Raw genomic sequence first — 14,338 nt, forward strand, 5'->3', positions numbered from 1 at the left:
ATCCTACATTAAGGTTTTTGTTCTCAAATACATGACGGTAAAAATAATTTTTCTACATAAAAAGTCCTCACAATTACTCATTCTTAAACAGATTCAGTGACTAAATTGAAATCCATTTTGTTTTAGCCCTAGGAGGTCTTCAGGCCACTGTTTCAAAACGAGCCCTGACAAAGTTAATTAAGATGATTTCACCGATATAATGCAGAGAAAGCTGTTCTTAATTTGGTCGTTTAATTATTTTTATATATTTCTCCTTGTTAATCAGAAAACATGCTTTAAATTGGGTTTTCTCTCAGCAAGCCATATGTCACTGTGTTACATATGCATCAATATTTAATAATATGTACGTTTCCACATTAAATTATAATGTAGAAATCAGGTTAAAAAGAGTGCAATATGCAGGGTAATAGCTACCCATATCTTTGTTCTGATAAACAACATTTTGTTTTGTAATTCTTTTAATAATTTAGAGTAATGCATGGGGCAACAAAATGTCTTCATTTCAATTCACATTGGTTAATACATTACTTAATATTGTTGATTTTTTTTATACAATTGTGACAGAGAGCGAATGAATCCTATTCAACAATCTCTCTCCCGACCTGTGAGAGCACGGTATAACAGGAACAGTGTGCCCTGGACTGGATGGTTTGACTGTTCATTCCAGGGTCAGGCAGAATTCAGACATCCAAAAAGGGGGTGAAGCCACAATAACAGCGCCTTACTGCGGTAGGCGATGTGTCATGGATTGTAGGAGACGTGATTGCACTCGCTACCAAAGGGAGCGTGACTGAAGGTATATCACGGAATGTGGCCGAGCGATCTTTGTTATGGTTGTGAAAGACCTGTAAAGGATGGTAAAAGTTTTTGTCATGTTGAATCTGTCTGTCTGTTAATTGTCACCCTTATCATTCATAGAAGACTAAGTCTGGGAGCTGTCGCTATTCAGTCAGCATCAATCCCAGACTGCACTGCACTACTGTTTTACTGTTACTGTATAATTCACCACTTACACATGGAGCACTCACTGTTGGGATTCGTGACCGTGTCTGTGTATAGTGCATGTTTTTATTATTTCGGGACTGAACCATGTGGTTTTGACTGGCTTTACACATCGCTGTGTATAGTCAGTCCTATTATTTAAAGCAACAAATAAAGCTTTGTTTTCACCATTGGAACTGCTGTTGGACCGTTGTTATAAAGCACTGCATCACCTCTACGCCTGTGCACTGCAAACCACTTTGCCACAACAATACAGTTCAATTTTGTATGATTTGCTTTACTACCATACTTTATATTCCCATCCATAATTCATGTTATAATTTCTTAAATGTTTTTTTTTGTGTGTGTGTGTTGTGTTCAGAATAATGTACACAATGCAGATAATGTAATAAAGATGACTTCACTACACATTTTTAAAGATTTGTGGTTTCATGAATTAAATAAGAAAAATACCTGCATTTCTATGTAGAGTTCAAAGAATACAAGTTTTAAATTCTACAGCAATTTGGAATTTTAAAACATTTTTGTTCCTTTTCTTGAAATCTATAACCATGAACTTCAATGTAATACCTGCAGGATATACTGTATTCTCTTATGTCTCAATATTGAAAACCAGCCCCTCAAATAGAAATGTAGTTACATTACACTGATTACATAACGTCCACAGCATCCTATATTGTAGAGACTCCTATTAATAACAATGGCCGGTGTAGTGTTATAAAGTGGTACATTGTCACAATGTGGTACGCGTACCAAAACTTGGCCCATGTAGTGTTAGAAAGTAGTACTCTGTCACAAGGAAAACAGCATAACGTACCAGATTTTAACGGGCACTTTGTTGTTTTCTAAGCAAAAGTTGTTTAGAAGTTATAGGCTTACTGTACAGATTTATATTTTTACATAATGTAATGTGTAGCCTACCCAAAACACATTAGTGTTATTTCAGCGCAATGATTTATATTTAAAATACATCGAGAACTGTAAATGTATGTGTGTGCGATTTTATTGTATTGTTTTTAAGCCCAACACCTCCTTATGTCAGATCGGACAAACATGTCCGGTTTAGCGAGGGGCTACTGTATGATTATGAAAAGCTTTTTGGGGGTGAAGGTTCGGGCCCCACTATAGAATCTGATGGGATTAAACTGCCTTTCATTTTTTACATATATAACAGCATTAAAATAGGTCAAATGAAGACGGAACAGAATGCATTGTACAGATGACATTTACATTTAACAGAAACAATGTTATTTTGATTCTTGCACCCTTGCATGTATAGACGTTATCCTTCAGGCACCCTCTGCTGCAGCAAACCACAACTCAACTCCCGCTATTTATTTGAATAATGTTGCACGACTCTCGCTATGTACACTAGAGATCTCGCTAAGAAGATGCAACAAATATTTAAATTCGTATATTGTGGCTCTTTTCATTAACATATTTTCTCTACATACGACAAAATGTATACTTTGCGAATTGTTGCAACGAAAATACAAATTGCGGTACATTTGCGCTGCGACTGGCCAATCTTAATACATCTACCACTTAGCGCTTACATCACTGTTGCTAAACATTGTAACATTGTGAGCATAAGAATTCCAATATTTTTCGGAAAACTAAGTTTTCGGAAAACTAATTCCGATATCAAAAGTCATGTAAACACAGTTTTTGGAAAATGTATCGGAATATTCCAAAAGTCAGTTTTCGGAAAACAACACCAAGAAATTTCCGATTAAATTCCGAAAACTAACCAAATATATATCAGGTAAACACACTTTTTGGAATACTTATTCTGATAGCGTACTGCACATGTGCAAACTTTACCCTTCATTCCTGCACGTGGTTTTAGAAAACAGAGAAAATAATAATAATCTGTAGTCAGTCTGCATGGATCCATTTGTCTAGTTAGGGATAAAGTAATACATTTGTTAAAGTCCGTATGTATTTGTTAATAGCCCATACTGAAGCAGCAAATGTTTTCCAGCTTTAAAATGACTTTATGAGAATTTAAAATAATGTCTGCATTAGTTTTCGCTAAATAGGGGTGATAATAATTTTACATTTTAAACATTAGTCAACCATTGTCAAAAATATTAGCCATAGCGTTTATATAGCATTAAGCTTATAGTGTAAGATCAATCTGTTGCACATACAAGTCTTTTTATTTATTTGTTTTAAAGCCAAGGGTGGCTCATTGTGGTGTGTTTTCTCATTGGTTACAAACATTGCAAATAAGTTGTATGTTAAACCAGTTTATGAGCAAATCTACAGTATACCCCGGATTACACAACACCAGGACACTCCCATTGTTTCCTATAGAGGTCAGCCATTCTGTTGTGCCTCAATAACAGAAGAGCAAAGATAACACTAATTGATGAAGCTTGCACTAAAACTACTGCTTACTGATGAAACGCTTAACACAGACAAGTGCCCTCTCCTCAAGAAGTTAAAATGTATTATTATTTACAAATAAAAAGCTGTGGAGTAATAGTGTTAATGGCATTGCTGTGGCATGTTCCTCTGTAGTAATGGAACTCCCTTGTTCAAATAATGATGTCTTTATTGACTGGAGTTCCAATACAACCTTGAAACACGCCACAACAATGCCGTTAGCTCTTAATTACAGTATAATACACACAATAACTGGTGCTAATGGTTTCATAACAGTTGTATAATAAATAACATGTCACCAATTCAAGTTAATATAAAGTACTATATTATGTACATGATGTAATTAATGTAACGTAACAACAAGAACATTGCATTTACATAGTACCTTTTAAGACAAGGAGACTTCTCAAAGCATTTTAGAACAACATTTCAAATGTAAAAACTAGTGCAAATTCAGACTAGATCAGTATGGCTTCAGATACTACTCTCAGTATATTTAAGAGGCTTGTTTGTTTATAGCAGGAGTAATAATAGCTTGAGGAATTATGATAGAGGATTAGCTCTACTGTCAAAAAGACACAGACTGCAAGGAGTGGGCATGATATTTGTCTAGTCAATCAGATGAAATACAAACTCCCAGGAGTTTGGTTCCCGTTTAGAAACAAGAAGGAAGTTACTTAATATGGAACACATTCCACTCATGTGATCCAATCAGCATGTACACTGTACACAGAACCACATGATATTAAACCAAGTCAAATATGAGATGTAAAATCAGCTGTCGACCAAACATTCGATGTGTGTGCTTATTAACATGCTCACCTGAGTAATTTTGAAGATGATGCACAGGTTTGCCATTTTGTCTCAAACTAACAAGACACTTTTATTAATATTCAATGAATATATATATATATATATATATATATATATATATATATATATATATATATATATATAATCACAGGAAACACAAACAGGGACAACCTATTAACATTGTTACTGTACATACAGTACAATTAAAGTACAGTGAGATGAGGCAGGCCTACATGAAAAATCAGGTTTACAAATGTAAGGTTCAACGTCTGTAAACTTGCAGTCATATCTCCTGGGAACTGTATTTTAGGTAGATGTATATAGTTTTTGTATATGGTCATAATTAGAAACGTTTTTAACTGTGTCCTGGGGTCAAAGCAATGGCAGGCAAACTTCAAGTTCCAGTTCAGATTATCAAAGTCTGGAGCACGTTCAAAAGGAACTGATTCAAAACTGCCACAGAGGCAGGAATGCTGAGTTCTCAATGCCTTGTTTTGGCAGAGCCACAATCAGAAGGATGCAGCAGGGGGCCCCCAGTTCCCCATAAACTCAGGAGACGCTGCAGAGTCACCAGACCACATCAGTGAGGACTGGGCTTCCAGTCACCATCTGAACCTTGCAGAAGAACCACGAATCTGTTCCAAATGGACCTTTTGTTTTTGCTGAGAACTTTAAATAAACATTCATTGTTCAAGTAATCGTCCTGGTGCCTTATTTGGAGCCTCACTCCCCACCTAAATATTATATTACGAGCACAGTTGTTTCTGAAGGAGAAATGTCTACACTTCTTGCTTTTTAATGATGTTTTCTCAATGCACTTGTTATATTACCATGTTTTCTGTTGTATTTCAAGTGGGCTTTTCTGAAGAGACTACTTTTTATTCTTGTTTTTGAACAATATAATGTTTTGAATGCATCGATTATTGCTGCATATTACCCATCTGATATTCCATTCTTTGTAAAATGCATTTCAGCAGTTTTCAGAATAAACAAGCCTGGTGATAATTGTGGGTTTTCTTTTATTATTATTATTGTTGTTATTATTATTGGAAGCATTTTGACAGCACTTTAAACCGATTCAGCAATTTATGGTCTGGCTCACTTTCTGTGCAACAAGGTGCAGGGCAGTCCTCTGGCTGTGGTCGACCTTGTTGACATTGGCTCGGGCCTTGAGCAGTGACTCAGCGCAGTACAGCCAGTCAGCCAGCACATAGTACATGGGGCTGCTGGCAAACTGGTCCTCTGCATCCTGCAGTGCCAGGGTCCCTGCAAAACACATTGGCTCAGCTAAACGGAGGCAGCTCTGCAAGACACAGGCTATTAGTTTGCAAAGAATGTTTAACGGCACGACACTGTGACCTTTTAATTTAGGTCAAGGTCACTTACAGATGTGTGACCGTTTCTGAGTACCCATTCAAATACGCACCTGGTTGAACAATTAGGTGAACCAGCTAAAAATCTTATAGTTTTTTTTTTCCCTTAAGACTTACAAACATAAGGATTAGTACTGTACCTGGAAGGTGATACATCTTTCTCTCTTTCTTTCTACCATTTCATTCTCTTTTGTACTCTCTTTTCATTCTCCCTTTATCTCTACCTTTTCTCTCTTGCTAGGTAGTACTTTCAGCCTTGTGTCCAAAAAGAGAAGAGAGTCGCTTGGGGGTCGAGTCCCCTGGGAGCAGGCTGGATCGCCTTAGCTGAGGACTACTTGTGAGAAACTTCTGCACTCAGTGGTGCTTCGTCAGAAATAACATCATGGAAGAGAAGTCCCAGGAGTTTAATCTGAAGCATCTGATGTTTTGAGGAACATTTCAATGTTAGGGTTGTTCGTGCTTGTGAGAGTTGAATTAGTGTTGCACCTCTGGAGGCTAAAGTCACAAGTGAAACGAGCAAGAGTCAAATGGAGGCTTGATTCTGGTGCTGTTTAGTATGGGTTATTTTCTCTTGATGTGAAATAATCAGCTTAATTTTACCAAATATATAGGCTATCCTTCAGCATAGCTAATTCTCAGAAATGATGTTCCTTTTTTTTGTCCAGCGGGGACCACAAATTAATATATGGCATTATATTTTGCAATACAATAACAAATATATTATTAATTATATTGCACAATATATAAAGCATTATGTTATATTACTTTTTTTTTTTTTAATATGTTTGGTACATGGTTGGTAGTCATAGAAGTGCATAAAACAACAACAAAAAGGCATTTAAGAGAAGTAAAAACCTCATGACTAAAATGACAATATATTTTGACATATATTTTTTTTCCATAAGGGTCTTCAGTGCTGAAATGAATTTTGATCTGCAGTTGTTTAAATCATTAAAATAGACCCACTGTTATCATATCTATAAAAAAAATCAATATTCCCAGCTAAACTCAGCAAATAAATTATTTGCTCTTTTTAAAAAGCGCAGCCTACCACAAAGGAAGAAGTAGGGAAGCTTGCAGCATTTGACTGGCATACTTAGATAAATACAGGACCATTGTAGCTGTCAGTTTCTTCAGTTATTTTTTCTTCCCCAGACCAAAACTTGAAAACTAATGTCAGCAGCTAACAGAGATGTCAAGAGTAAAACCCAATCAAAGGAGAGGCCAAGAGATGACAAGTAACAATTGTGTGATTAAAGTGTTCTCATTAAAACGTCTTTCTCCTCAAGCTTCTGTAATTATTTGTCATTGACTTCCATTGGTAATAGCAACCTTGACCCTGCCACTGATGCCAATGTGCATAACCTTCCAACCGACAAAACAATTCAGCTCAGTGAGAGAGAGAGAGAGAGAGAGAGAGAGAGAGAGAGAGAGAGAGAGAGAGAGAGAGAGAGAGAGAGAGAGAGAGAGAGAGAGAGAGAATAATAGATGGGTTTTAGTGAGTTACAGGAAAATAATTCCATCTAGGGTTTATGTGATGTCATAAACTATGAGACCGTTAGGTTGAGTACTTTATAAACTGTCACAGAAACCCGAGATGGAATTATTTTCCTTTGACTCACTGAAGCCCATCTATTATTTTTTTTTTATAATACATGGATATTAGTGTCTATAATAAAAAAAGACAATAAACATGTGTTAAGGATCAAATTGCAAGTGAATTGAATAAATAATAATAACGTAAATTAAGTCAGTATTAAAGAATCTTAAATATAATTTTCTTTTTCATAATTCAGGAACAGTGAATTAAGCTCACAGATTTTTAAGGAAAAGGTATTTCAATGGTGTATGCTTTTTTTTTTCTTAGTCGCTGCAAGAGTAGAAGATTATGGTTTTTCCGAATTTTACCAAAAAATTACCAGATGTCTTTATATGTGATTTTTGTATATTATTCAATATTATTCAAAAATGTCTTGTGTAAAATGCTTTTTTGGGTTTCCATTCGCTCAGTTTATTTTACTCGAGTAAACCGGGCTTTTCACCCGATGTCATGCAAATGAATGGGAAAGGTGGGGTTGATATGCAAATTAGCACAGATAACTGGTACATGAGTGAATCTAAGCTGCTGTAATAAAGCAAAATACCTCGTGCCTGGTTGGTTAGTAATGTGTTTTACTGCTCTTGCCCAAATTGTTTATCAAATGTAGTGAATACTGTTCCAACTAATTTATCTTATGACTCATTAATAAAAAATAAACTCGGAGGTGGCTAAAACCAGCAGAGACGTTAGATATATTATTATTTATTTATTTAGCAGACGCCTTTATCCAAGGCGACTTACAGAGACTAGGGTGTGTGAACTATGCATCAGCTGCAGAGTCACTTACAACTACGTCTCACCCGAAAGACAGAGCACGAGGAGGTTAAGTGACTTGCTCAGGGTCACACAATGAGTCAGTGGCTGAGGTGGGATTTGAACCGGGGACCTCTTGGTTACAAACCCGTTTCTTTAACCACTGGACCACACAGCCTCCTTTTCACACATATTTCATTCAGGCAATACAGCATATAGGGGATCAGGTGGTGCCGCGTATACTACCCTGGCTTAGAAACCCTACCCGTCCGGACGGCTGACAGCTGCTGAGGAAGCATTCAACACCATGCTTGGGCAAATACGGGTAGTGGGCACTTGAAAGGGAGGTGGAGGATACTGATGAAATGGACTGAAGTGCAGCATTAGTTTGTTCCCAAAATTGCCACTGCCTGCTGTATCCTGCACAACCTGTGTCAACAACAAAATGAGGTGTTCAGGAATCAGTGGCTGCCTGTGAGACCGACGGGGAAGGTTACCAGTGTTGTCAAGTCTAAAAGTGGCACTGCCTTTTAAAACAAGCCCAAAACAAGCGAACCCATGTTATGGGTGTTGGGTGTTTATGCAAATTACAACCAGCGACTCTCTAAAACAAGCCCAATCCCGCGTATTATAAGCTGACTTGGCAACTGTGGTTACCTCAGCCGCCAGTTTCAAATGGACAGCAGAGATCTGAGGAGAATCGTGGTGTTAGAAATTCTCTCCTTTCTTTTAAGTTGTGTTGGATTTACTGTTGTGTTAAATATTAATGATGCAAACAAATAAAACACAATCAATACATTCATTTGCAATTTTATTTGGTCAGTTCTGAGAGGGCATCAACAACCTGTTGGATGTTGTTGCGCTGTTTTGGGCGATCGAGCTGGCTCATGACAATGAGTTCACCATCTATATTTATTAACGTGGAAGGCAGACACATGTTGTCTTTGGACATAGCTGGGATCAAAAAAAGGATGGGAATTAATTAATTTAGACATTTAAGCAGCTCACTTACTCCTCATGTTTAACTTTAGCATAGTTTTTACAGCAAGGGTATTCTCAAACAGCTGCTTTAATACTATAACAAGGGCATAACGCAGTTCATGGTAAGTGGTTTTATACAGAACTGTAAACCCACAAGAGACATACAACATGACAGTCCAGACACAGCAAAAAAAAATTAAAAAAGCCGCCCGCATTATCATTAAGGTGAACTACACCACTGCTAACCATAAAATCGCCCATCAGCCACTAGTTTCTGCCGTCTTGGAATCCACAGTAACAACTGACCTGCTCCCTTGCAGTTTTTATAGTTAAGGATAAACATGCTGATTAACGTTTACAAGTAAAATGCGGCTTTCCATGTGAAACTGGGCGTGGTTTCCCTGTGTGTTTTGTCATTTACACGAGTAAATGAGATTTACCGTATGCTTCTCTTTGGCCGTTTTTTTCGGCCACAAACCTGATTTACACAAGTAATTCTCTCAAACGTGTACGCGCATCGCCATTTCACACGTAAATTGACCCGCATGGAAACCCCATGTTTGTTGATGGCCGACGAAGATGAGGGACTGAATAGCCGAGACTCTTCAGTCTGTCCTTCAAATTTGCAGCAAGCGTCTTCATCCTCCAGCGTTTTGCTTGTCAATGAAATACCTGCACAGAGTAAGCATTACATTAATAATGTGTCCAGAAATGTTGATACAATGTTTTGACTGTAAAGGAATGTAACACAGTTTTAGTAGCGGGGGGAGAAAAAAACTTGCTACTTAGCATTTGTGAAATCTTCAACTACAATTCAAAACAGAAAGATACATTATGTAATTACAGAATGTATTACTTTATCTTTGCTGTTAATATTCTATTAGAAACATAAAATTGCCAATACCCGACTTACATGTTAAATTATTATTATTATTAATTTCTTAGCAGACACCCTTATCCAGGGCGACTTACAATTGTTACAAGATATCACATTATTTTTACATACAATTACATTATTATTTTACACATTATTTATTTATTTATTTTTTACATACAATTGCCCATTTATACAGTTGGGTTTTTACTGGAGCAATCTAGGTAAAGTACCTTGCTCAAGGGTACAGCAACAGTGTCCCCAACCAGGGATTGAACCCACGACCCTATGGTCAAGAGTCCAGAGCCTTAACCACTACTCCACACTGCTGCCTCTTTTATTATAGAAATAATTAGTTATGGCATTGATATATACATTTCTTGTCTTACCAGATTCATCTTTGAAACGCAAAAGGCAGGACAAGATGAAGAAGGATGCGTTTATAGACTATTTTAAAAAGAGCAATGCAGAGCATTTCACCATTCACAAGGCCTGTATTGAAATGGAAGAGGGAGAGAGCAAAAAATACAGAATAGCTGCAGCGGAAAACCAGAAATTATTTGTAGATTATTATTATTATTTGTTTATTTAGCAGACGCCTTTATCCAAGGCGACTTACAGAGACTAGGGTGTGTGAACTATGCATCAGCTGCAGAGTCACTTACAACTACGTCTCACCCGAAAGACGGAGCACGAGGAGGTTAAGTGACTTGCTCAGGGTCACACAATGAATCAGTGGCTGAGGTGGGATTTGAACCGAGGACCTCCTGGTTACAAGCCCTTTTCTTTAACCACTGGACCACACAGCCTCCTGATTCCCTGATTTTAATTGCAGAAAGATTTGCTCATACGCAGTACCACTACTGCCTTATATGTAAATAGTTAATTGATGTTTTTATTTTGCTTTTGGCAATTGTTATTATTTTTGTTGTTATTATTATTATTAATAATATAAAACCATCAATAATTCATACAGCTTATTTATAAATAAGACACGTGAAATGTAAACAATAACTTTATTGAAGTCAAAAGTCTTTTATTATGGAAACCAAATGTGTATCTACTTAATATATTATTCCAATTACTAATTCAATTTTTAATTGCTGAGAAAGTGCCTGGCAAATGCATTCCTGATATGCTCCCCAGGCAGTGAGGTAGTTCAGCAACAGGCTGTGAGTTTTCAGGGATCTGCCAGTATAGCCAGTCCTCATTGAAATGATTGTGGAATTCCTCACATATATTGTGTAAGGTGCAAGCAGCCAATACAATGTTATTCAGAGAATTTAAGTTTGTATCGTTTCGTTTCATTAAACACCTCCATCTTCCTTTAAGTTTTCCAAATATAGTTTTGATGACATTTCTAGCTCTGCTAAACCTGTAATTAAAGTTGCTCTTGTCAGGAGTGAGTCTGCCGATGTCACTGTACGGTTTCATCAGCCATTCGGTCAGTGGGTAAGCTGGGTCTCCAGCAAGAACGTATCCTGTGTTACATCCGTCTATGTTCCTTGTGGTGGTTGGAAATAAGCGTTTAGATGTTGCAAGTTCAAACAGATTTTAATTCTGAAGGATTCGGGCATTGTGTGCACTTCCAGGGTACCCTGAATAAACATCCCAGAATTTCCAGTTACAGTCAACAACTGCTTATAAAATGATTGACTAGCACCCTTTTCTATTAAAATAATCTTTGTAGCATTCTTGTGGGAATGTGAGTGCCATCGATGGCACCCACACAATGAGGAAAGCCCCACCTTTCTTCAAAACCTTTGGCCAGTAATGCAAATTCTGGTGCAGGTTTCCGTAAGTGCTTCGGCATTAATACTTCCACAATGGCACCGCAAGGAGGATGTACGGCCAACCCCAAACAGGCGTGATATCTGTACTCACAGTCTGTTGCTAGTCACCACAGTCAAATTGCAACCTTTTTCTGCAGTGATATCGGTGCTCTTCCAGCAGTCGTTTGGCGATCCAGATGTGAATGCAGATTTGCGCACAGATACTCAAACGTAGCCTTTGACATCCGAAAATTCTCCATCCAGTCTACGGGTGTAAAATGACCACAAACAACTTCATCCCACCACTGCAGAGATTGTGGCTTTGATCAGTGAGTTGCTGTCCTAAACGGTGCAGTCCCAAGTAGAGCAAGCTGGAAAGTAAGCATAGAATAAAGGTTGTAGTTATTTTTTTATCTGTCTGTCTATCTCTCTGTCTGTCTATCTAGTATGTCTTTGTTTCTTTTTTATTGATTTATAACAATTACTATCCTAAATAAATCAATTATATGGATTTTCATTGCTATTAGGAACATAAGAACATAAGAAAGTTTACAAACGAGAGGAGGCCATTCAGCCCATCTTGCTTGTTTGGTTGTTAGTAGCTTATTGATCCCAGAATCTCATCAAGCAGCTTCTTGAAGGATCCCAGGGTGTCAGCTTCAACAACATTACTGGGGAGTTGGTTCCAGACCCTCACAATTCTCACAATCTAATCTCCATTTGTGACCCCTGGTCCTTGTTTCTTTTTTCAGGTCAAAAATGTCCCCTGGGTCGACATTGTCTATACCTTTTAGGATTTTGAATGATTGAATCAGATCGCCGCATAGTCTTCTTTGTTCAAGACTGAATAGATTAAATTAATTTAGCCTGTCTGCATACGACATGCCTTTTAAACCCGGGATAATTCTATAGCACAACATTGTTAATTCATATATCGGATGCTTTTATCCAAGGGAATTCACAGGATTATTCAATCATTAGAATATGTTACAATGTTGCATCTCTAGGCTGTGCCCTATAGCCTACATAAAGTATCTAGCTATGTACCTTTATATTTGCTATGCTTCGTCTCCTGAGTGATGACGTAAATCTTCTGTAGCAGGTTTTACATTGTCTTTTTTTATTGTGTAATGGTTTTATGTAAAAAAAAGTTGAAAACCATGGCTAAAATAAACAACATCGCATTTATAAACTCCATCTTGACGCTTCTGCGATGACAGTTATTACCATGGTTACCATTATAGGTATTGCATCATTTTGTTATCTACACGGATTTATCCGTTTCGTGGGGACAGCTTGGCATGCTTTCATTACTGTGTAGTTTGTGTACCATGCTGACACGGTATGGAAATAAAAAGGTGTGGAAACGAGGTATTAGGAAACTGCACTGTAACAGGTTAGGGCTGCTACTGTAAAAGTGTGTCAATCATTTTGGCAGTAATAATAATGGATTAATGCAATTTGCTAGAACTAAAAGATACTCTTCAGCGAGAAAAAATAATTGCCTGAAGATAATTACACAAATTTGGATCAGATCCGATGACCCAACGCTGGCCCAGCTCCTGTGACCCAACGCTGGCCCAAATTCGGTGACACAACGCTGGCCCAGATCTGGTGACCCAACGCTGGCCCAGATCCAGTGACCTACAATGAGCTTGTTCAGGACAGTCTTGTCTCCGTTCACTGTGGCTTTGTAGACCTGAGATGCCAGCAAGGAGCTGCTGGGGAGGACTGTCTTCCTGGCAGGCACACTCCTCTCAGGGACTGCCATCGCTCTAGCCTGAAACCAGCAGGGAAAAACAGCTCAGCTTCCATAACACAAGCCACACAGAACAAGAGCCAGGGCCTAGTAATTAGCAAGCCTAGGTAATTACTGTACTGGTGCCAGGGCTCACCTTAGTTGATTGGTTTAATGTGTCATTAATATTTAAAGCAGGAGAGACTACTGGGAATGTTGTTCTCATTCACTTGGGCATGCCATACATGCTGCGTTACAGTAACGTACAATTAATTATTCAATCTCAAGGTTAGCGCACAACCCTATTATGGTATGCAACAGCTGATACGGGAAATCAATTAGCATCTTCTACAGGGATGTGAATAATTGCACAGCAGCTTAGTCCATCCCAGGTTTTACTATGAGATTCATAGGACACAACTGAGCTTGTTGTCTATATGCTCTTGATAATCAGGCTCACAAGAAAACCTAGAATGGCCCACATTGCTAATTTCCATCCCTTTAAATACAGGCTATCCTGATACAAGGGGTCATTCCACTCTTGTTTAGATCGGGTTAAACATATAGCAACATCAGGATTGGCTTGAACAACGCAACAGTCAGCATAACACTCACCATGACATCTCCACACATGTTGTCATCTGTCAGGTCATGCCAATGGCGAGCTACAGTCATTCTGATGCACGGGTTATTTCTTCCTGGAATTTCTCGTGTGCTGTAGCCACTGCAGTCTGAAAACGATTATGCAGATGGATTAGTCGAATGTGACGGTCCTGGGCCAGTGTGGTGACACTCTGCCTTCCAGGACGTGGCCTGTCCCTCACAGAGCCGGTTTCTCTGGACTAGTCTGCTGAATGTTGAAGCAGAACATCTCATTCTCCGGGCAACTTCTCTCACAGACAGGCCGCCTTCAATCATGTCGATAGCAACCAGGCGATCTTCATTACTCAAGCGGGGCATGGTCGTATCTTTCGCTGTTCTTGCGTTAATTAAAATCATGTTGTGGCAAAGTGATTTGTAGTGAACAGCTGCAGTGGTGAT

General features: G+C 38.2%; 1 protein-coding gene across 1 annotated transcript; it reads right to left on the reverse strand.

Moving 5' to 3' along the window:
• Positions 1–5,284: 5,284 nt before the first annotated feature.
• Positions 5,285–13,972, reverse strand: LOC131696687 (inversin-like). Its single transcript, XM_059023436.1, has 3 exons — positions 13,913–13,972; positions 13,204–13,339; positions 5,285–5,472 (listed from the first exon to the last, which is right to left on the reverse strand). Exons 1-3 carry the CDS (start codon positions 13,970–13,972, stop codon positions 5,285–5,287), a joined length of 384 nt encoding a protein of 127 aa, XP_058879419.1.
• Positions 13,973–14,338: the final 366 nt, after the last annotated feature.

Source organism: Acipenser ruthenus, chromosome 4 (assembly GCF_902713425.1).
Source record: "Acipenser ruthenus chromosome 4, fAciRut3.2 maternal haplotype, whole genome shotgun sequence".
NCBI lineage: Eukaryota > Metazoa > Chordata > Actinopteri > Acipenseriformes > Acipenseridae > Acipenser > Acipenser ruthenus.